The following is a 24,973-nucleotide window of genomic DNA, read 5'->3' as shown; positions in this document are numbered from 1 at the left end:
CACGTCAGGCAGAAACGGGTCAAACCAAACTTTATGTTCCCGTAACACGATAGGTAAGGAGGTTTCACCCGCGGGTGTCAACACACTTACATAATTCACACTAGAAGAATTACATAAGACTACTAGCCTCGGGATGCTACGGGCAACGCTTTTAAAAGAGCTGCCATGATAGAACCAGTGAGAACAAGGGAAAGGTGATCCGATAATTGATCAAAGTTACTTAGGCTAACACGCCAATATAACATGCCCAATAGACAGCATGTAATATTAACTTAAAGGCACTGCCAAAGCAGAAACAACGATTGCAAAATCAACATAAATCAATCCTAGCTCTAATTCATGGTTTTCAATACAGCAACAGAATCTGGCCTACCCTAACAGGATACAAAAGCTGAAACACAGTCAGGAAACAAGTAACCTAATATGATAACATTCATAGATGTAATTCTACAGCGTCTGGAGAGAAAAAACAAAACAAACAGCAGCAGCAGCAAGACAAAACGATATCCCCACCCGATTCGGATTCTCCACCTCATGCCAACGAGTTAGTGGGTGTGTTGAGCATGAATACTAGATTAAAAACATGAGCTGGCGCACACCCAGAAAAATGTGTTTGTGTGGAGGTGCTGACTAACAACGAATAAAAGAAAAGAAAGTCGCACACTCCATATATAAACTCCCAGCAATTTAATGGGTATTGACCAACGTTTCGGCATCCCTGCGCCTTCCTCGGCACCCTGGCGCCTCCCCCGGCACCCTGCGCCTTCCTCAGCCGAAACGTTGGTAAACACCCAACAAATTGCTGGGAGTTTATAGATGGAGTGTGCGACTTTCTTTAGCATGAATACTAACATGAACACCAAACCTATTTTAAGCCACGTCACACAGTGGCTGTTGGAGTGTAGGTGTTGAGCTGTGCGTTTGAACCAAGTCAACGAAGTGGTCAATAGGAGCTAGGTGTGGCCGTGTCCATTTTAGACCGCGTCGCAGGAGGGCCCATTAGAGAGTGGGTGTTGAGCTGTGTGCTGGTGATGTTGTCAAGAGTCTCCCGCTGAGGCGAAAAATCTCCACGCAGCACCTGCTTTGTCCGAGGTGTGATAAGGGATTGCGGTGCGTGTGTCTGTGATACGTGTTCCTATCACGCAGTCTAAGCATAATACACATCACAACATGTTCCATGCAAAAGTGAAAGCCATATTTGTGGAAATAATTTCAGCGATGACATTATGTTCCTCTAGAACTGCTTACTCATCTCTTGACTCCTTCAGGTGACCGTGACTCCTGTCTGAGGCCTTGAGACACTTCTGACCCAGCAACACTTGTTCCTGACACACTCTGCAGTCAAGCACTCGTTGTCCTACACAAGTGCTCACACACACACACTCACGACTCGCACACCACATTCCTGAGCCGCTTTAGGATTGCAAAAACAGCTAGTTCTTTTAACAAAAGATAACAAAACAGTCAACTCTGGTAGCCTACAATTCACCCAACGCCATGGTCAAACATCCATTTAACGCGCTGTTGAACAAAGGAACAGAAAGGCGTTACCAAGGCAACGCGACTTAACTTCAGACAGCCCTGGCAAAACTGGTCAATACCGTATGTTCCACGATTGGGGCTTTCATTCATATGTCAATCGAATTCATATCTTTCAAAATCAGTGACAAGGATGAAATCTTTAACATAAAGCTCCAAGTTTACCGATTCCTTTTGGAAATGTACTTAGAAAATGTTAGTTGTTTCGGGGCCTATGCTAAGACAAACCCAGCACTACAGCTCAAAGCCCATTGTACCATACACTAGGACGGATGCACATGTTTGATATAGGCAGACACGTTCCGCTCACTCTCCCTCCATCTCTTTCTTCCCATCTACTGCTACTGGAAAGTAACTCTTCCTACTCTCCATCCACCCACCCACACTTTCTCACTCTCTGCTATCTCCTCCCACACACACACTCTCTCTTTGGTATATCTTCCCCCTCTCCTTCCACACACACACAGTCTCCCTCTGATAACCTCTCTTCAAAGCCACTCTTGCCCTCCTTGGTCTAAAATGGTGGTAGAGTCTCACTGGGTGTTCACTGTTCACCCCTGGAGGAGTGGAGGGCGACCCCAAAAACGCCCAGTGGGAGCGTGTGATCTCCCCCCCCCCCCCCCACCGCGATGCCACATCCTGCGGGTTGGGACCACAGCCCATCTGGGCCTGTTTAGAGCCATGCAGGACACCAAAGCCATAAAAACTAGAGGCCCCGGAAAAAATACACACACACACATACACAGGGGCAACCTTCTCATCTCCTAAACCCAACCCTGTGCTCTCTGGTGGGCCTCTGATGTGGCTACAGGCCCTGGGTTTCATGGTTTTGAGGAGACGTCATGCTTTTTATCGTTCCCATTTCTGAAAAGTCTAAAGGAGTGTGTGTGTGTGTGTATTTCCTTGTGTTAAAGTGCGTTACTGTACATGTCATTGTCCTATGTTTGGAGTGAATTCATGCTGCATGATATTATTGCCCATGTGTTGTGGTTAGACGTGTATGCCTTGTGTTGTGGTTAGACGTGTATGCCTTGTGTTGTGTAGTCGTGCGCAGTGCTGCTTGTTTTTCTAACGTAGTGCATGTATGTTGTTGAGTGTTTGTGGAGGCTGGGTGACGGAGGGTATATTTGATCTGGAGAGGAAGAGAAGAGGAGGAGTGTGGTCTCAGCAGCCCCACCGAGGCCTTCATCCATCCCTGCCCTCTCATTATGTCCTGGGGATACAGCACTCTCCATCAGGGGGGGAAACACACATGCGAAACACACACACACACACACACACACACACACACACACACACACCTTATTCTACACAGTGCAATAATTCTTAGGGACGGTACACAACTCGCCTCTACCACATACGTAATATGCTTTAGGCCAGTGGTTCTCAACCTTTTTGGTTCCTGTACCCTGAAATCACATTTTGCTCTGCCTGGAGTACCACGGAAGAACCCCCTCGTGCATTTTACCAGTAGGCCTATGTTCTTATGAGTCTTCCCAAATACCCCGTGGATAAGCCAAGCACCCCTGAAGGTACACACACCCCAAGATCAGAAGCACTGCTAGGTAGCCTAGTGGTTAAAGCGTTGGGCCCGTAACCGAAAGGTTGCTGATCGAATCCCCGAGCAGACAAGGTTAAAAAAAATCTGTTCTGCCCCTGAACAAGGCAGTTAACCGACTGTTCCCCGGTAGGCCATCATTGTAAATAAGAATTTGTTCTTAATTGACTTGCCTAGTTAAATAAAGGTTACAATCCAACAAGAGAGTATAATATAGGATATTTGAGCAACTCGCACTCTGTTTCACCAAAGGCCTAGCTTCTGGTGCCAGATATAGGCGCTATTTAGCTCAATTTGCAGCCGCTTATTAAAAATGGCCCAACAATTATTCAAACATGATGTATTCATCATCGCTTGTTCTACACTTCACATATCTATATTTAGAGCACTCCAGCTCTCCACCTCCGTTGCGGACCTATTTTGATCCTCCTTTCAGACGGCAGATGAAAAGATGAAGTGACACGAACCGAGGAGGAAGGGAAAGGGAGGGCGAGTGGGAGACACCCTCTCTTTTTCCTTTCCTCCTCCCCCTCACGTATTCTTTATTTGTCCCCTCGCTCTAATCCAAATCGCTGTCTTTTCATTTCACTGACTCTCAGGTATGCTTCACCTGGTGAGAGGATGATCAATGTAACATGTACTGCTCCTTTCCTACACACTGATAAATGCGTGCATTGGTATGTACGTAACAGGTCTCTACAGATCAACAATTCTTTTCTGATGACCCCTTTGAGTTGAGGGATGCGTTTTCCACCCACATACCAATAGCTTCACCGCCAATGTGCACGGACACACACACACACACACACCAGAAAAGGCCTCTTCCCACTGCCTCGCTTACATAAGGGCACTCAGCATCTCTCACCAACGAACACCGCAGAGAGAATGAGTCAACAGCAATGAACCAAGAGCTCTTTCATCCCGATGCGGTTTTCACCTCTCGTTAAAAAAAGAAAAGAAAAAAAGAGCCTCTCTTTCCAAGCAGTTGGATAAGAGGAATACGGGCCAATCAATACACTGCCTGCCCACTCTCTCCACTCCTCATATGAATTGCTAAACTGCTGGCACTAAGAGGGCATTGTTGAATATGTGTACCTCAACTTTATTTACTTTAGAGAAACAATTACAATTTTGTGGCAACTTCGTCACAACGCTGTCACCTGGTAATGGCATCACGACCAACCTTCTTAACAACATGTAACGTTGTCACAAGTTGTCAGAACATCATGTGTTGGTAGGGAAGGTAGTAGGTCCATACAGAGTATCCAACAGTGACACTGATAAACAGAAAGGCCTCAAAATGGATTAAAAATTGCCGTTTTTATGCCTCAGGTGGAAAGTTGCCACGGTCAGTTGCACAGGTTTGTTTGCACCTTAAAAAAAAAACACAACTGTGCACCTGACTTATCTGTGACACCTGGTGTCCTCGCATTCCTTTCAACCTCACTGAGCTAGTTCTCTACGAATTAGCATGTTAGCGTGACGCTATGCTAGCCCCAGAGGGACGGTGTGCTCGGAGTGTTGACAACCCAGCCCTGTGGCACCGGGCCCACCTCAGACACACAGGTACGCCTCAGGAGTGTCAGAATCCCAACACTCCGCTTACACATGCCGGAAAACATCAAAAGGCATGTGTCCAACTTGACTGACAACACACGCACAACATGTAGACTGTTTTCATGTCTAAACTGGGCGTAAATGTCTCCGGTTCTGTAAAAAAATGTAAATAAAGACGGCCTCGCTAATAAACTACGGACACCATAAAACATAATTTAGTGCTTAACGGGGAAGTTGACTCACCATCTCGTCCAGGGCGTAGCGGAGTAATCCATGTTCGTATAGGATGAAGAACCTCCTCTGCCATTTCTGTAGAGAGAGAGAGAGAGATGCTAGTTATAGTGACATCTGATAGGGCAACTTACGCTACATAATATGTATGCTATTATAGGACTTAAACTGTCCCGTTGATTTGGGTAAAAGCAATGTAGCTCAAATGCTAAGCGCAACGCAGTTTATGAAAGTGGTGGTATACAGGCACGGTTGGATTTCCAATGACCACAGAACACATACTGTATGTGTAGGGAGTTAGCCTATGAATGTATGAACCTATAGTGGCTATGCTATAAAGCAGGGATCACTCAGAAGAATCCCCAAGCCCAACAACACCGAAAAGTCCCCAGCATGCGTTGCGGTTTCATAGCTCTTTTTTTCGGGGGCATGGCTGCAGATGACTTAGTGAGTCAGTGTGCCCTAGATCCCAAAGCCAGGACTGAGTGAACACCATTACCCCAACACGCAGACACGCGCCGCGCACACACACACGGGTAAAGTTTACCATTCGGTATCCAGTGTGTTGGCTTGGCAACATTTGAAAATGACAGACTGTTGTGCTGCATACTGGACATATGTGTCACTTAAATACAAAGAGAGAGACAGACCGATAGAGAAACCGAGAGAGAGAAACGAAGTGAGAGAGAGAGAATGCCTTCAACTCTGTAACAGAGGAGAGGTTGACTTAAGCCAACCACCGAGACATGATCGCTGAGCGATCACTGTTCACCAGGATACATTCCTGGCGCTAACAGGAACCTCCGCAAGCATCTGATGAAAACATGCCACAGCCAAAACAGAAACATCCAGCGTTCTAGCGTACACTCTATGCACTGTAGCTAATCCCTCCAACACCAAAGTGTCCTCCAAGTGTACATTCTACAACCAGGGTAGTCCATGTTTGTTTGAGGAGAAGATTGGATCATCACAAGACAAAAAAAAAAAAACATCCCTTTAACCCAGGCTGTTACATCTCTTTCCCTCTTTTTCCTTGAAGGCACCAGTGGACTTCCAGGTATTAGAAAGTATGCAAAGAAGCCTTAGGGCGAAACTAGCGCTAAATGACTTTCTCTTTTTAGTGAATATGATAAATGGTAGGCTATATGTTTTCCACACTCTATATTAGCCCTTTATCACCAACCCCTCCTTTCTTAATGCCCAGTTTTGTCCGGGTGTTTAAGTTTCTGGCCTCGGTTTTCTGCCGAGATCCATCAATAAAAGATGGGGAAGTGCTTTGTGATCTACGGGGCGTCGGGGGCCCCCCGAATAGGGCTGCCGATATGCGTCCTCAGCAAAGCCAGAGTTACAGGAACATCATACTAATTCAGAGGCCATTAAAACTGTAATATAAGGCTCAGAGGGGACCACTGAATGCAGGGTTTGGCTTTCGCCGGGCATAACGGGACCCGTGTCGTCCAAAAAGTAGACTCAAGTTTGCCACAACAAACAAAAAAAGCACCTGGAAGATTGTGAAGTCTCTTGGAAGAAGGTTCTATGAACAGATTAGTCAAAATTGAACTTTTTGGACAACGGGACTGGTGAAAACCAAACACCGCATTCCACAGTAACAACCGCATGGTGGTGGTAGTGTGATGGTTTGGGGATGCTTTGCTGCCTCAGGACCTGGATGACCTGCCATCATTGAAAGAACCATGAATTCTGCTCTGTATCAGAGAATGTCAGGCACATCCATCCGTGAGCTGACGCGCAGCTGGGTCATGCAAACAAGACAACGATCCAAAACACACAAGCAACGCTACATCAGAATGGCTCAAAAACAACACATTTAAAAGTTCTGGAATGGCCTTGTCAAAGTGCAGACCTAAACCCGATTGAGATGTTGTGGCAGGTCCTGAAACGATCAGTTCATAGTCGAAAACCCACAAATGTCACCGAGTTAAACCAGTTCTGCATGGAAGAGCGGGCCAAAATTCCTCCACGGGGATGTGAGAGACTGATCAACAACTACAGGAAGTGTTTGGATGTAGTCATTGCAGTTAAAAAGGTGGCACAACCAGTTATTGAGTGTGAGGTGGCAATTACTTTTTCCACACAGGTACATAACGTTGTTTATTAAATACATTTTGGAAAAGTAGCAATATTATGTTTTGGTTGAAGAGCTGACAACATTCAGTGTCCATAATATGCAAAAATAGAGAAAACGGCACTGTAATAGCGATTTCCCCCCCCCCCATTCCTACCCAATACGGGACCAACCGTACCTACAGTTGAGTCCTCTGCCAACTTGAAATCTAACAGGGATCCATACATCCATCATCAACCTTTCATATGGGCCAACCATTTCAACCCCCAATTCAGCATGTGTGTTTATTTACACTCCTGAGAAAAAAAAAGTGCCTGTGAGTGATATCACGAGGTGGGAACTGTTGACAGTGCTGAGGCCGATGGCTCCAGAGATGCTCCCCCTCCATATGGAAGCCATCAGGGGCTGTGAGAACCGGGACTTTTCCCACTCCCCCTCAATCCTCCTCTTTCAGGACGCTCCAACATCATATCGGAGCGAACACGGAAAGCAAGTCTTACAAACTACCCCAGTGCACCGGCAGCAGAGAGACGGAGTCAATATCATGCTCATTAGCCCCTGAGAAAGAGCTGGTCGGGGGATTCTTTTTTAGAAGGCGCACCATGCCACCCACAGGGAGCTGCCCACTCACTGTGTTCTTACTCACACAGCCAAGTCAAAAGGGTGGCAAATTGTGACTAAATGGTCACACTGGCTCCAAACCTTAGTCTAGGGTAGCCTTAAAGAGGTAACTTGGTCAAGCTCATACAAGACGTGTAGGCGAGTCAAAACATCCCGATTCAAGACTATTGCAGTTATTCTCATCTGCTAAGCTAACAATTGTTAACTTTCTGCAAAACTCAACCCCAGTTTTATTCATTTCTGTTTGTTTGTGGCAGAACAGAGACAAGACTACAGAGACCGACGTCGCAAGAATAGCTTGCTGTGAACTCATAACTTCAGAGGTGACGTAAAAATCAATTGCTGTAGGCCTGTGCTTTGACAAAGTGTGACCTTTCTTCTTCTGCATAACAGTACCAAATGATTGAGTGACCGGAATCTAGAAGGACTTATCTACAATACATTTTGAAATCTCAATTGAACGCACTTGACAACAAGGTTACAACTGGGTTAGAATATATTCGTCAAAACCAACCAGAGGTTAACTAACTTACCCGAGATCTGTGCAAGGGATTGCCAAAATTGGTTCCTTCTGGAGCCAGGAGCAACCATCCTCCATATATAGGTTTTGCCTAATGGGAAAGAAAAAAAATGAAGATGGATTAAAGAAAGCATTAACAAAATAATTAATTGGCGAGATAATGATTTACTAAGACTCACCAAGCAGATGCTCTTATCTAGGGACTCTTGCGGAGCCTCCAGTAAGAGTAATGTCAGACCGCATAACAACATTGAAATAGCCTTGCGTTACAGCCGTTTATTACCAATGTACACTACATGACCAAAAGTATGTGGACACCTGCTCGTCAAACACCTCATTCCAAAATCATGGGCATTAATATGGAGTTGGTGCCCTCTTTGCTGCTACACCAGGCTACACTCTTCTGGGAAGGCTTTCCACTAGATGTTGGAACAATGCTACAGGTACTTGCTTCCATTCAGCCACAAGAGCATTAGTGAGGTTGGGCACCGATGTTGGTCCATTAGGCTTGGCTCATAGTGAGCGTTCCAATTCATCCCAAAAGTGTTCGCTTGGGTTGAGGTCAGGGCTCTGTGCAGGCCAGTCAAGATCTCCCACGCCGATCAACAAAACATTTCTGTATGGACCTCGCTTTGTGCACAGGGGCATTCTCGTGCTGAAATAGGAAAGGGCCTTCCCCAAACTGTTGCCACAAAGTTGGAAGCACAGAATGTCAATGTATGCTGTAGCGTTAAGATTTCCATTCACTGGAACTAAGGGGCCTAGCACGAACCATGAAAAACAGCCACAGACCATTATTCCTCCTCCACCAAACTTTACAGTTGGCACTATTGGGGCAGGTAGTGTTCTCCTGGCATCCGTTAAACCCAGATTCGTTCATCAGACTGCCAGAGGGTGAAGCGTGATTCATCACTCCAGAGAACGCGTTTCCACTGCTTCAGATTCCAAAGGCGGCGAGCTTTACACCACTCCAATCAATGCTTGGCTGCTCGGCCAGGGAAGCCCATTTCATGAAGCTCCCGATGAACAGTTCTTGTGCTGACGTTGCTACCAGAGGCAGTTTGGAACTCGGTGGGGAGTGCTGCAACCTGAGGGCAGACTATTTTTAAGTGCTACGCGCTTCACCACTCAGGAGTCCCGTTCCGTGAGCTTGTGTGGCTTACCACTTCGCGGCTGAGCCATGCTGCTCCTAGATATTTTCACTTCACAATAACACCACTTACAGTTGACCGGGGCAGCTCTGGCAGGGCAGACATTTTTAAAAACTGACTTGTTGGAAAGGTGGCATCCCATGACTGGTGCCACGTTGAAAGTCACTGAGCTCTTCAAGTAAGGCCATTCTACTGTCAATGTTTGTCTATGGAGATTCCATGGCCGGGTGCTCGATTTTATACACCTGTCAGCAACGCATGTGGCTGAACTAGCCGAACACACTAATTTGAAGGGGTGTCCACATACTTTTGTATATACACACACATACATACATACACATTAGGGCTGGCGTAATTACCGTATAACCGATGGTTGTGGATGAACACCACTATAAAATAACCGGCATAACCGTAAAATATATACATGTAATTTTTTTGTGGAACAAAACAGCTGACTGAAGACGGGACGGCCGGGCCTTCGTCCGTTTCTGCTGCAACATGGACTCTACGTCACGAAACTACCGCTCCTTGCTGAAACAAGCAAGACGTTGTAGCAAATGAGAGTCTTCGGTTGCTTAGCCAAGACCCCCATTCCCTGCAGCAGCACATGCAGTAAGGAGCAGAGGGGAGAAAATGTGTATCTAAAAAAAAAAGTGTTTTTTTTGCTATTCGAACGGTTATTATGGTGACCGGAGTCATTTGGCTGACCAATAACCATCATCCAAAATTCCATGACCATCACAGCCAATTAGATAAATATACACACACACACACACAAAATGACTGACAAGGGGTTTTGAAGCACCTCCATCTTGGCACTCCCTCACCTTTGTAAAAAAAAATAATAATAATAATAATAATACTTTTTTTTTTAAATACACAAATTCTACACATTTTGTAATTACCTATGCCATCATAATATGATACGAGTGAGAATGACTAACAAAATCAAATGTGGGCCCCCTGGAGGACAGGGGCCTGGTTGGTATTCGGCCGTGATTACGAGCCCTGGATGATTACTCAAGTATATCCCAGAATAATCTGACTACACACTGGCTGTCTGTTTCAATAGATTGTGTACAAGTTGCACACTGGCTGTTTGGACCAGCTGTGTGAGCGGTGTGCAGGCTGCACACACTAACTGGCTGCATTCCAGAGCACCAGTACTGCCTTTTTTTTTTTAAAGGGGGAAATAGCTTCTAACACGTGATTTTCCCTGTGATCCCCCTAAGTGGGCGGGCAAGAAAGTGAGGAGCGAAGCAGAGGAGGAAGGGAGAAGCAGTGTGACAAAAATCTGTTCTCTTCACACAAAAAAGACTCAGGATTCTCATTCACTGCGTAAAAAAAAAAAATGCAGTTAACTCGTACACAGGCAGCAGTTAGCCTAGTGAAAACAGATTTTGGCTATGTACGCAACAACACTACTAAAGCCTGTTGAGCTCCAACTTGATCTGAAGGGATTGGATTGGTCTCGCTGTGTATATAGCCATTGCTGGAGTTTTGTTGAGCATGTTTAAAAGGATTTATGCTTACCTACTCCCATTAACCCTAAACAATCAAATTGGCTTATGGAAAGTGCTCAGTTATAACTCCATAAATCCATCATGTCGCTATGGAAAAGTATAAAAAGGGGACAGTGTTGAGTGTGACAACGAGAGAGCTAAATGTCCCACTTTAATATACTCTGATCAAGGTCAAAAGTTCCCCCCGCTAAATGTTATTTCTAATCCAATGTAAAGCTCCTTTATCTTTGATTACAATGTTGGGTGTTACTCTGCTTGGCGCGATGAAAGGCAAGATAATGTCGAAACAGTGATAGCTACAGGTAACTGCCAAATTAAAGGAAACATCCACATAAACTCTCTTAATATAGGGTTGGACCACCATGAGCCAGAACAGCTTCAATGCACCTTAGCATAGATTCTACACGTGTCTGGAACTCTATTGGAGGGATGCGACAACATTCTCCCACGAGAAATTCCATAATTTGGTGTTTTGTTGATGGTGGTATCAAACAATGTCGCAGGCGCCGCTCTATTCTCCCATAAGTGCTCAATTGGGTTGAGATCTGGTGACAGATGCATGGCCATGGCATATGTTTTATAGTTTTCAATCTTCATGGTCAATCTTTGTGTAAAAACAACATTGAAGACAATCATGGTACCAATAATTGCTTCTAATACACCAGATGTATGTCCTTGAACAGATTATAAAAAATAAAAATCACAAAGAAGCTCAGTGTTCAACACCATAGCGCCCATAAAGCTCATCACGGAGCTAAGGACCCTGGGACTAAACACCTCCCTCTGCATTTAGCCCCCCCCAGGTGGTAAGGGTAGGCAACTACATCTGCCACGCTGATCCTCAACACCGGGGCTCCTCAGAGGTGCGTGCTCAGGCCCCTTCTGTACTCCCTGTTCACCCACGACTGCGTGGCCAAGCACGACTCCAACTCCATCATTAAGTTTGCTGATGACACAACAGTGGTAGGCCTGATCACTGACAATGACGAGACAGCCTATAGGGAGGAGGTCAGAGACCTGGCAGTGTGGTGCCAGGACAACAACCTCTCCCTCAATGTGAGCAAGACAAAGGAGATGATCGTGGACTACAGGAAAAGGAGGGCCGAACAGGCCCCCATTAACATCGATGTGGCTGTAGTGGAGCGGTTCGAGAGTTTCAAGTTCCTTGGTGTCCACATCACCAACAAACTATCATGGTCCAAGCACACCAAGACAGTCGTGAAGAGGGCACAACAACACCTTTTCCCCCTCAGGAGACTGAAAAGATTTGGCATTGGTCCCCAGATCCTCAAAATGTTTTACAGCTTGCATATTGAGAGCATCCTGAACGGTTGCATCACCGCCTGGTATGGCAACTTCTCGGTATCCGACCGCAAGGCGCTACAGAGGGTAGTGTGTATGGCCCAATACATCACTGGGTCCAAGCTTCCTGCCATCCAGGACATTTATACTAGGCAGTGTCAGAGGAAGGCCCAAAAAATTGCCAAAGACTCCAGTCATAGACTGTTCTCTCTGCTACCACACAGCAAGTGCTACCGGAGCGCCAAGTCTAGGTCCAAAAGGCTCCTTAACAGCTTCTACCCCCAAACTATAAGACAGCTGAACAAATAATCAAATGGCCACCTGTACTTTTTACATTATCACGAAAAAGGGGTACAAATAAAAGTGTGTGTCAAGAAGCAGTGCAGCGTGGCAGGGTTGTGTTCCAGAGGACGCATGGCTCTCGACCTTCGCCTCTCCCGAGTCCGTACGGGAGTTGCAGCGATGGGACAAGACTGTAACTACCAATTGGATATCACAAAAAAGGGGTAAAAAATGTCAAATGAATGAATGGTATCATGTGATCAATGGCTTTGTCCATTTATATATACACAGTCATTGGTGTGGAAGTGCCAGCTTTCAAGATACTTTGCATCCCTCACTTACTCAAGTGTTTCCATTATTTTGGCAGTTACCTGTATAGTACAGGTCAAGCATTCAAAAAGGAACTTATGAGTCTCTTTACACTAACAACATCTCAGTTCAGATAGCCACTTAAGTGGGTGGTCTATATGCTTAAAATATTGACAAAGTCACCATCTTGGGGCTGAGCAGGGAATCCATTGTGGCATTTCTGGGATAATGTCTGTTCATTCCGATTAAGCCGATATCTGACTATATTACAGATGAAAGAAGACAATGTAGAAATGTTACAGAATGTTACCCCCCTGCCCCTAGAAAATGAGAAGAGGTAAAAACAAGAGAAAAAGAGAGAGCAGTGCTTTAGAGAGAGAAAAAGAGCAATCTCTCTTCACGTGACCAGACGGGGGGGCCTATGCTGAATCCCCCTGAGAAGGGACGGGCAAGACGGATTTAGGTCAGCCTTTACCCTTCAATGGTTAAACGCAGTCATTTGTGTGGTGCGTTCATCTCACAGCCCCCCCCCATCGTAATGGATATGTAATACCGCACTGGAGAGAATGTGGCTAGATGGGATGAGTGTGGGGGGGGGGGGGGGTCAAATACTAAAGGAATGACCAAAGCTCTTGCTGATAATATGTTTGGAATGAGATTTACAGAGACAAAGTATCTCGTATGTAATGTGTGCTGGGCCTTTGGTGTTGATGATGATGAGACGCCTGACTAACGAGACTAGAGTTTGCAAGTTAGTAGCACAATGAGGTCTTTTGATAGCCTTTGGGGTCAGGAATTCCACTAGGTAAGAGTCAGCCACAGAGCTATTTTCATCCATGCAAGGAGGACAGTCGGTTGTGAATATCATGGAATAGATGTAATGTTGTGTCTAGCTAAAGGCGTCCGTCTCTAGTGTCAATATCATGGAATAGATGTAATGTTGTGTCTAGCTAAAGGCGTCCGTCTCTAGTGTCAATATCGTGGAATAGATGTGGTGCTGTGTACAGTTGAAGGTGTATGTCCAGTCAAAAGAGACAGACTACTCCTAAAGTCAAGCAGACCCGGACAGAGTGAGAGTGTGTGTGTGTGTGTGTGTGTGTGTGTGTGTGTGTGTGTGTGTGTGTGTGTGTGTGTGTGTGTGTGTCCGTGGATGCAACTTGTGCGAGTCAATCACATATTTAGTCATAATGACGTGTTTCAGTGTTGAGTCAGGACCACCTGCTTCTAAGAGCTTACCAAAAGCCATGGCTATACATGCTGTAAGGCTAATATCTACATTTTACCTAACAACCTCTCACATGTCTAGAACGAATGGTGTACAGGGTGGAGGAAAATCAGCACTGTCACTGCGCAGCTATTCCTGTAGTCTTCTGATCAAAATTATATGGCTTTTTGGGTGTCTCCCCTGTTAAAGAGCAGGCACTTCTCACCAATATAACAACTTAATTCTATACCAAGGCCATCCTTAGCCAGCTCTCTTATGTCAAGGTGATGGCAACAATGTAAAATGTGCAAGGTAAGCAATGATTCTATTCTCACCATAGGAAAAGTACTAAGTTGGGGTTTCTACATCTGCATTGCTTGCTGTTTGGGGTTTTAGGCTGGGTTTCTGTATAGCACTTTGAGACATCTGCTGATGTAAAAAGGGCTTTATAAATACATTTGATTTGATTCAATACGCTTTTCATTCAAACACAATGTGTTTGACAAGCCTAACAAAATGTATCCTGCATGCATCTCCTCGTTGACTTCTTTAAAAACTGTCAGTGCCATTTCATGCATTGTGCTCTTTCATGTCAGGGAGCTAATTCGTGCACAGATTAGTTTAAGGATGATAGCCTATACCCTGGGGCTAACAACTAATTACATCCAATTAACCTAAACCTTTGTACTATGCCTATTTGACAGATGGCTAACTCACAGGAAACTCTACTGCACAATGTACACTTTCTGTATTGGGAAACTGGAACTTTGCTGAAATGTCCAATCAAAATCATAAACACCTTATTTACGTAAGTATTCAGACCCTTTGGTCTGAGATTCAAAATTGAGCTCAGGTGCATCCTGTTTCCAATGATCATCCTTGAGCTTTTCTACTTGATTGGAGCACCTGCAGTAAATTCAATTGATTGAACATGATGTGGAAAGGCACACGCCTGTCTATATATAGAGTCCCACAGTTAACAGTGCATGTCAGAGCAAAAACCAAGCCATGAGGTTGAAGGAATTGTCCATAGAACTCTTCGAGATAGGATTGAGTTGAGGCATAGATCTGGGGATGGGTACCAACAAATTTCTGCAGCATTGAAGGTCCACAAGAACACAGCGGCCTCCATCCTTCTGAAATGCAAGATGTTTGAAACCACCAAGACTCTTCCTAGAGCTGGCCGCCCGGCCAAACTAAGCAATCGGAGAATGGCCTTGGTCAGGGAGGTGACCAAGAACCTGATGGTCACTGACAGAGCTCTAGAGTTCCACTGTGGAGATGGGAGAACATTCCAGAAGGACCATCATATCTACAGCACTCCACCAACCAGGCCTTTATGGTAGTGGCCAGTTGGAAGCCACTCCTCAGTAAAAGGCACATGACTGCCTGCTTGGAGTTTGCCAAAAGGCACCTAAAGACTCTCAGACCATGAGAAACAAGATTCTCTGGTCTGATGAAACCAAAATTGAACTCTTTGGCCCGAATGCCAAGCGTCACATTTGGAGGAAACCAGGCACCATCCCTACGGTGAAGCATGGTGGCAGCATCATGCTGTGGGGATGTTTTTCAGTGGCAGGGACTGGGAGATTAGTCGGGATCGAGGCAAAGATGAACGGAGCAAAGTACAGAGAGATCCTTGATGAAAACCTGCTCCAGAGAGCTCAGGCCCTCAGACTGGGGCAAGGGTTCACCTTCCAACAGGACAACGACCCTAAGAACACGGCCAAGACAACACAGGAGTGGCTTCGGGACAAGTTTCTGAATGTGGCCCAGCCAGAGCCCGGACTTGAACCCAATCGAACATCTCTGGAGACCTGAAAATCGCTGTGCAGCAATGCTCCCCATGCAACCTGACAAAGCTTGAGAAGAATGTGAGAAAATCCCCAAATACAGGTGTGCCAAGCTTGTAGCGTCATACCAAAGGAGACTCGAGGCCGTAATCGATGCCAAAGGTGCTTCAACAAAGTACTGAGTAAAAGGTCTGAATACTTATGTCAATGTGATTTCAGTTTATTACATTTGCAAAACTTTCTAAACCTCATCATTATGGGGTATTGTGTTTAGATTGACAGAAACTAAATCAATTTTAGAATAAGGATGTAACAAAATGTGGAACAGGTCAAGCAGTCTGAATTCTTCCCGAAGCCACCGTATGTTACGAATTCTAGCTAGGTGGCTAACATTAGCTAGGCTAGAGTTAGGTTAAAGGGTTGAGGTTAGGGTTAGCTAACGTGCTAAGTAGTTGCAAAGTAGCAAAAAAGTTAAGTAGTTAAAGTTGCTAAAATGTTGTCAGTGATGAGGTTCGAACTCGCAACCCTACTTTCGTTTATTCCTTAAGTAACCATACCAAAAGTAACATGTACTAATGTGTCCCGAATTTACATTTACTGTAGTAAGTCTAGTCTGAGACCAGGCTGTAATATTCAATAATATTTCAAGTACTTTCAAAAAAGTCAAATATATTCCCTTGTAAAAGTCTGCTAAAGGTAAATTAAGGCAGAATAAAACAATATTTTTTGCTAGTATGAAAATAGTTTTCCTGCTGGACACGGATCGTCCCGACTTAAGAATCCCTAAACTAATTTCCTGTGATTCTACAGATTTTGCCATGAGAGAAAATGTTGCAGCTTTAAAGTCAATTTCCTGTTTTTCTAAATTGTTTGTTCGTGGCTTCTGACGTGTTCATATGCTATCTGGGGGGGGGGGGGCGACCTCCGTGAGTACCCCCAAAGCTTGTGGCCCCCCACGCCTAGCGGGAGCTGCGCTACGCCAATGAGCATGACCCCATGACTGTGAAACATATGGCAACTCTTGCTTACCTGATTTAAATCTTCGTCGGTCAATAAATGAGATTCTCTTGGTTTAAAGCAATTCTGGCATTTACTTTTGTTGAAAATGTTGGCTTGGAATTTCCGACATGGATTGTCTTTCGAGGACATGGTTGAAATACCCAGCTGAGCTTAGATGGGTGCCAATTGAAAGCGTAAAGACTACACAAACAAAAACCTGAAACTGCGCAATTCTTCCTGTGTAGCCTACTATCCCGAGTGGGTTGCAGTCAATAGCGTTGGAGCTCTAAACGTTGGTCCAAGGTGTGTGCGGCAATGACAAAGTCATTCCAAATTCCACAACACGATATGAGAGTTCATTCAAAATTCTGAAAACTACTTCATGGAAAACTGTCTGAATGTCTTAGTAGCCTAGTTAGATAAAGAAGCTAGTCCAGCACATAATTGAAGGTGCTTTGAAACCACAGCGACGTCCACCTATTACTTTGATACCTACAAGCTCATTATGATCGACTAATGCTTACTAAACGGGATAAAGGATTAGGTAATATCAATGATCTTATCATCTTGTTGCTCGCGAGGTACCTCCCACAGCGCAGCTGCTGTCGTGATAACTTTTTTGCTCACATTTGAACAGGCCAATTTATAAATTGACAACGACGCAGAATATGGGGATCCAGGCTTTTGTACTCCGCACTCTCGTCTTGGTAAATACTTTACTACAAGGTATACAACACTACTACACAGGTGACATTTCGCCGGTCCTCTCGCTCACTGAAATGGTCCCGTGAGCCTCCATAAACACCACAACAGGAGTTGCAGTTTTTCCTATTTCTCAAATAAGTAGCCAACGGAATGCATTGCAGCTATATCCATGTGACTAACGCTTGTTGTTTCCCTCAAATTGATTCTCCATGATCAAAATTATCCAACTTTCGTCAGGAATTGTAGTTTGTAGCCATGTCCAACGCATTTTGGTCTGTGGTCGTGGTAGCAACATAGAAACGTAGCTTGCGCTGAAAACTGTAAACGCACTCTCTAGCAAAGTCACCAGGAGCCAGTCAGCGGAGAGAAGAGGAGGTGCTGAAAACGAATGAACTGTTGACTGTCAGCAATACGTACCAATGAGAAAAAGAAACACGCCCACTACTAAGACTACAATTGATGTGTGTCCAATAGAAAATATTAGGAACACTTGCCAATTTTATGGAACAACACGGATCAAGATAGGTGGGCTCTCAAGGTCTTTGGCTTCAGTTGGAGTATTCTAAGTTTGTAGTATTGTGTTTTTTTTAACAGTGTACTGTAGCAGGAAATTGTCCGTTTTGGATATTACACATTACCCTACATTTTCTGAGTTGGGAATTAAATGAAAGCAGGCACTGTATTCCACTTTGTATCAATTAAGACTGAATTTACCTGGAATGTGCAATCATATGTAGCTATGTAACGCCCTCCTGTGGTATTAAATGAGTTAAATAAAAGTGTATCACAATCAAAAGGAGCTTGAGAATACATGGTATTATTCATCATATAGATGTAATTGTATTCTAATTCTATGGAATTCATCTTTATTGAGAAATATATAGTGCATTGTTTGCATACATTTTCATCGTTAACAGCTCTAGGTATGACCTCTGGAAATCACACTGTGTCCACCTGAGACCTTCTCCTGCCTACATCTGCTTAAACAAATTCTCTTTAACATTGTCATATTTTCAAGTGACAATAGCTTAGAAAAGCATTTTTAGTGACTTTACCACCACTGAAGGAAGGTAGCCTAGTGGTTAGAGCGTTGAGCCAGTAACCAAAAGGTTACTGGATAGAATCCCCAAGCGGACAAGGTAAAAATCTATAATTCTGCCCTTGAACAAGGCAGTAAACCCACTGTTCCTTGATAGGTCGTCATTGTAAATAAGAGTTTGCTCTTAACTGACCTGCCTAGTTAAAAAAAAAAAGTACCCCTTTTTGAGGTTCTCCCTCTGTTTGGCTTTGCGGCGATGCTCCACTTTCCCAGACAGCGCCTCCATGTGTTTGGTCAGTGCATTCTACCAGGTCACTAAAATTACCCAACTACAACATAACAATTGAGAAAATACAATAGTGTCAAGTTATTGGTCATGGAACATGAAATCATTGATTGTGATTGGTCAAATGTAATTTGGCTGTCAACTATCTTTGCACCTGACCTCCTTTTGACTGCTGTATGACTTCTGAGCATCCCTGGTTTGGTGGAGAGACCCTCAACGAGAGCTTCAGCAAGTGCTCCATCCAGCTTCTTCTGCTGATGGTCGATGACATTTATGATGGTCAATGACAGTGTCATGAGGAACTCGTCTGCCTGGACCTAAAATATAAACGCACTTTACACTCCACAGAACAACTGTGACTCTAACCTGATAGTGACAGTGAACCATTGAGTTTGTGTTCACACAACATAGAGAACCATTCCCAGCCAAACATAAGATCCCTGATATAAAATAGATGTTTATCTTAATGAGACAAACCAGTATAGATATAGGTTAAATGACATAATTAACAATAATACACACTGGTGTCTGAATCTCGCTGCTGCAGAACATCGCTGTGTCTGCAGGTGCAGCATCTGTTATCTGCCCACAGAGTGCGCTGTGGTCTTCAGCCAGTCCCACAGAGTAGAGGTCTGCCCAGGGATTTTCACTAGCAGTGGCCTGGCTGGTAGAGCTATCTACATTGCCCTGGGCAACATGTTGAGAACTTTTTCCCCTCATGGATCCGTCAGTGCCACTTGGAGCTTAGAAGAGTTTAGCTTCTCTTTGGAGATCTGCTCCTCTGCTGTAGACAGATCCTTCTCAGCCTTTCAGCTGATGGTTCAGGTTCTCTATTTTCCTAGTGTATTCAGCCAGGGTGTCCTCCATGGTTGTGTTGTGCTGTTTCTGCTCCTCTAGCTCCTTGAGCACTCCCTGAGTCTGCTGCATGGCATTGGCCATGTCCTGTGTAGGTAGAAAAATGGAAACTCTCAATATTAGCTGAAAAGTCAGTGGTTTTGTAAAAACAGGTCACATAAACTACCAACAAATGTCCCAACACACCTCATATCTTCCATAATAAACCCAAACTCTGATGCAAACTACCCCCCCCCCTCCAAAAAAAATAATATGTATATAAATGTATGTACTTAGATGTGTTGCTCTTTGGTCCAGATGCAGGCCTGCAGTTCATCTCTGTGTGCGCTGTGGTCAGACACCACCTGGACCACTGTGTAGTCCTCCTTCAGAATGTCCATCAAGGTTTCGTTCAGCATCATGTTCCTCTGGCTCCCTGGCCAATGCTTGAGACTGCTCCAGCATGGTAGGCTATACAGAGAATAACTACTGTACACTGTAAATTGATCATTTATTTTCTTAATTCATTTTAAATGTACACTACCGTTCAAAAGTTTGGGATCACTTAGAACTGTCCTTGTTTTTTGAAGAAAAGCAAAACATTTTGTCCATTAAAATAACATCAAATTGATCAGAAATACAGTGTAGACATTGTTAATGTTGTAAATGACTTGTAGCTGGAAATGGCTGATTTTGAATGGAATATCTACACAGGCGTTCAGAGGCCCATTATCAGCAACCATATTCAGTTTCTTGTCAATTTCTCACATGGCATAGCCTTCATTTCTCAGAACAAGAATAGACTGACGAGTTTCAGAAGAAAGTCTTTGTTTCTTGCCATTTTGAGCCTGTAATCGAACCCACAAGTGCTGATGCTCCAGATACTCAACTAGTCTAAAGCAGGCCAGTTTTATTGCTCCTTTAAGCAGAACAAGTTTTCAGCTGTGCTAACATAATTGCAAAAGGGTTTTCTAATGATCAATTAGCCTTTTAAAATGATACACTTGGATTAGCTAACACAATGTGCCATTGGAACACGGGAGTAATGGTTGCTGATAATGGGCCTCTGTACGCCTATGTAGACATTCCATAAAAAATCTGCCGTTTCCAGCTACGATAATAATTTACAACATTAACAATGTCTACACTGTAATTCTGATCAATTTGACGTTATTTTAAATGGACAAAAAAAAGTGTTTTTCTTTAAAAAACAAGGACATTTAAGTGACCCCAAACTTTTGAACGGTCGCATATGTAACTTAAATGTCTGGTGTCAACATCTTTAATGCCATCATATAACCCTCAGTTAATCTGCTGAAGGCCTACCAGAATAGTTTTATTGTTCTTCCACTAATCATTATGCGAGATGTGCTAATTTGGTGTACAGTAAATGACAGAAACCGCTATGCAACAGCTGAACGTTTCATTTCGTCAGCCAGTTGTACAAAAAGCCTTTGAAATTTGCGAAAATACAGCTATGACAACAACACCAGTCGTTACTGTAGCAACACCTTTTTATTTGTGCTAGCTTGTCAGTATAAAGCAAATCAATCCCATTCCCTTATAGAAGGTTCACACTGGCGAACCTTGAACCGCTGCATGCATAGTCACTATTGACTGAAACCTGTAGTAAAAGCAGCTCAAACTCACTATTTTCAATAGTGTGTTTGATTAAAAAGGCAGTAATTGCCAGAACAAATTGCTGCATGTTACATCAACTTGAGCATTTTGGACCACTGCTAACACCAAACGTCACAATCATATTAAAAAAACATTAAAAAAGAGAGCTCATGTAAACCGAAGCGATGTTGTTGCCATCTGAAATTAAAAGATGTCATTATTGGCATCACAGAAACATATGCAGAAATATCACTGAAACAATTATATAAACAGTTATACAACAGGTTATTGTTGACTCATTATTAATAGTGGTTAAATTAGTAACCAACTTACATGTTTAACCTTATAAAAGGAGAACTTTTGGATTACTGAAATAAGGACCAAAACCAAAAACATGCATTAGTTAGCTTCCGATTGTTTTAGTGTGAAGACATGATTTTGCTGACTTCAATACTGTTCACAGTTTGTTGCCGTAGCACTCAATAACATGAGCCTTGTACTTGGGCAAAGGCTCCGTTGACACAAACCATGATTTTAAAAAAGCCAATATTTAGTGTCTGTCTGATAAGTGTAGTATAATCTACAAGATTAGTGAACCATGAGGGGAGGGAATCCGACCACCTCCATTTTCAGATTATAGGCAGAGTCCTGAGGTGTTTTCCCTTGACAAATCCTGTTTAAAAAATCCCCCCAAAAAGGCTCAAGAGATATAGATAGAGAAAGAAAACAATTCCATCGGATTGTGTACAAATTTCAGTTCAACTATCTGGAGGCAGACTCTTCTAAGAGAAGAGTGAGGTGATTAGGAACTGTTGGAGGGAGAGCGAACAGCCCCTTCCTCATTCTGCCCCTCCTCTCCCTCCTCTCCCTCCACGAGAGGTTCTCTGTCTGAAGGTCCGCTGGGGGGCGGGGAGCCAGATCTCTTGGTTGTCTTATTCAGAATACCACCCTAAGGATACAAGACAAGAGAAGATTTACTGATGTAACACAATATAACAACTGTAGAAAATGATACAACTTCATTGTTACATTGACTAAAGGATCTCCTCAGAGGTGACACACACACACACACACAAACAGTTGATGTTGCTCTAGGTATCTAATCATTTGACATGAAAGCAAACCATTTCAGCTCAATGAGCTGATTTCAAGTGCTAGAGTTACTTCGTACAATCGGAACACATTATTTTAGACGGGTCGAGTTTCATTATAGAACGGACACGTGTCGTGGCAGTGACACGGGAAATGGAGGAGGGAGACAGAAAGAAAGTGAGTCTGGTCTGACCTGGCGGTGGTCCACGATGTTGAGCACCACAGAGGTGACGATGCAGGCGATGGTGTTGGCCAACATGAAGATCATCATCTGTTGCCAGCGCCACAGTGGGATCTTAGCGTCACTACCCGCACAGGAGACGCGCACAGTTTACATACAGACATGCCATAACACTACACCGAAAAGAAAAGAAAAAAGAATACGGCAATTTGTTGACATCACATCATCATTGTGCTGCAGTGAGCTCTACCTTGTCTTGGTTCCCAAGATCTGGCCAACGACAAGGTTGGATATGCCAATTCCTACCATCTGTACTGAGGTGGCAAGACCCATAGCTGTCCCCAGAGTTGCCTGAGGGACCACCAGGGGAATAGAGGGCCACATGCTTGCCTGAAAAACAACACACATACATCTAAGAAAGAGCACGTGTGTCATTGCAAGTGTATTTTCAATGTTCTTCAATGAAAATGCACAAGACAATCCCTTTCCTACACTTCAATGGGGACTGCCAATAGACCAATTGAGTCACCTACTGTATGTGAATCCTCTCCAACCTGTATACAATATGCAACTTAACAGTAAATGTGCACTCGAAAGAGCAGTTTTATACACTACCAAACAGAACAGGGGAAGATCAATTGCATACTCCTCCCATCCCCTCGTCTCCTTTCCAAATTCCCATTGAATAAGAAAGCCAGAGGTCCCTCCCCACTGACCTTCTCCTCCAATGGGTTTTGAGACGGAGACGAGCAGAGAGGACGCGAGGAGTATGCAACTGAGATCTTCCCAGGGTGTTTACCCTAAATCAGAAGGATACTAGCTGAAGTGTACAAAAATAGGTGGAATCTGCAATGGGTTACAGAGCTACTTGAGAGCAGGCTTAGTATAGTGAAAGTATAGGGCTCACACATGTATATATTTACATTTTTGTCATTTAGCAGACACTCTTATCCAGAGAGACTTACAGTAGTGAGTTTAAACATTTTCATACCGGTCCCCCTGTGGGAATCGAACCCACAATCCTGCCGTCGCAAGCACAATACTCAACCAACTGCCACACCGGACAGTACATTACAATATTCAATTTAACTCTTTGATAGGGCTACTCACAGCAGCGAAGGAGTAGGTGACCCCCAGCCAAATGGTGGATACCAGAGGGGGGACGAAAGTGAAGGCCAGGAGGCCAAAGACAGGCAGCGTGAGGACAGCACAGGCCAGAGCAAAGACCCCACGCAACCCCACGTTGTCCTGCAACACAAACACACAAGTGTCAACAATTACAACAACAGAGAAAAAGGCACACCAATGAGAGAGTCAGATATATACAGTACATCAGATCTGGTGGTCAAAGGTTCGTTTTTCCTGGCCACTGTGCTGCTTCTAACTTCTGCTTGCTGTTTGGGGTCTAAGCTAATTACTGAAAAGCACTTTGTCACAGTTTAGAATTTGACGGTTGTTGTGACTACCTCAGATACCAGAAAGCAGGATTTATGAATGAGGTTCTCACTGGTTCAGGTAAGGTTGCCATAATACAGCTGTTGTACGCAGCATAAGGTATAGCAATGGTGGCTTACGATGAGAATTCCGACGGTGGCAGAGAGGACTAGGGAGCTGTCATATACTGCACCAGCGATGTAGGCTGCCTCTTTCTGGCTGTAGTCACTGTACTTGTCTTGTATGAACTTACTGGAAAGGGAGACGAGAGGAATCACATACTGTTTAAATATTCAACTGTGGGAGTTATAGGGTTGCAAAATGCTGCTAACTTTCCCAAAAATCTCAGGTTGTCCAGATGTCCCGGTTGAAAGATTCCTGGAGTCAGGAAGGAATAAGATCCAGAATAGTCCAACCAGGATTTCTGGAAAAAACTGGGAATTTTAGGAAAGTTACTGGAATTTTGTAACCCTAGTCTCTGAGAGTAAAGTGTGAAAATGTAGGCTGTGTGTGTGCATGCCTGTGTGTGTGTGCGTGCATATGTAAATCTGTGTGCATATGTAAATCAATACCTGGCGTCAGCTATGAAGGGAAAGATGCCGTTGTAGAAGAACATGATGGTGAGAACCAACAGCCAGTATCTGAGAGAGAGCAGCTTCACATCCTGAAACCTCTACACAGACACATCTATCCTGTCAATAGGTACAAAGGCAAGTCAACAGGATTGTAAAATTCATTTGAGCATACAATGGAAAATGTTTTTAAATGTTTTGCAACCCCGAAGGATATCTTTAGCATTTCTCATTAAACAAGTTCAGGTAGTCCCTCCCTGTTTCAGTCTGTTTTCTTCCCGTTTGGCGTCTTATGAATACCACCCAAGCCCATTCAACTCACCACTTTGCGTGACTCTTCCTGAATGGCCCCATCCAGTCCCAGCTGCTTCATGCCCACCTTGTCCAGGGCACTGACCGTGATGGCAGACATGAAGCCCAGCACACACAGGAAGGCACCTGCGCGCGCGCGCACACACACACACACACACACACACACACACACACACACACACACACACACACACACACACACACACACACACACACACACACA

General features: G+C 44.2%; 2 protein-coding genes across 6 annotated transcripts in view; both read right to left on the bottom strand.

Moving 5' to 3' along the window:
• si:ch73-103b11.2 (trichohyalin) overlaps positions 1 to 17,750 on the bottom strand; it is a 105,321-nt gene extending 87,571 nt beyond the window's left edge. For all 5 annotated transcript variants that reach the window (XM_024008071.2, XM_024008069.2, XM_024008072.2 and 2 more), the window contains exons 1-3: positions 16,706 to 17,750; positions 8,126 to 8,203; positions 4,898 to 4,963 (exon numbers count right to left, since the gene is read on the bottom strand). In XM_024008071.2, the coding sequence (XP_023863839.1) occupies positions 4,898 to 4,963; positions 8,126 to 8,203; positions 16,706 to 16,825 (264 nt within the window). In that variant the 5' untranslated portion in view covers positions 16,826 to 17,750. The remainder of the gene's footprint in view (positions 1 to 4,897; positions 4,964 to 8,125; positions 8,204 to 16,705) is intronic.
• Positions 17,751 to 21,342: 3,592 nt separating this feature from the next.
• Positions 21,343 to 24,973, bottom strand: part of mfsd1l (major facilitator superfamily domain containing 1-like) — a 6,048-nt gene continuing 2,417 nt past the window's right edge. The window contains exons 7-13 of the mRNA XM_024008293.2: positions 24,761 to 24,876; positions 24,439 to 24,539; positions 24,007 to 24,118; positions 23,543 to 23,680; positions 22,683 to 22,822; positions 22,445 to 22,556; positions 21,343 to 22,108 (exon numbers count right to left, since the gene is read on the bottom strand). Coding sequence (XP_023864061.1) covers positions 21,962 to 22,108; positions 22,445 to 22,556; positions 22,683 to 22,822; positions 23,543 to 23,680; positions 24,007 to 24,118; positions 24,439 to 24,539; positions 24,761 to 24,876 — 866 coding nt within the window. The 3' untranslated portion in view covers positions 21,343 to 21,961. The remainder of the gene's footprint in view (positions 22,109 to 22,444; positions 22,557 to 22,682; positions 22,823 to 23,542; positions 23,681 to 24,006; positions 24,119 to 24,438; positions 24,540 to 24,760; positions 24,877 to 24,973) is intronic.

Source organism: Salvelinus sp. IW2-2015, linkage group LG18 (genome assembly GCF_002910315.2).
Source record: "Salvelinus sp. IW2-2015 linkage group LG18, ASM291031v2, whole genome shotgun sequence".
In the NCBI taxonomy this organism is placed as follows: domain Eukaryota; kingdom Metazoa; phylum Chordata; class Actinopteri; order Salmoniformes; family Salmonidae; genus Salvelinus; species Salvelinus sp. IW2-2015.
Note: the sequence above shows the minus strand (reverse complement) of the source record. Positions and strands in the feature narration are given on the sequence as shown.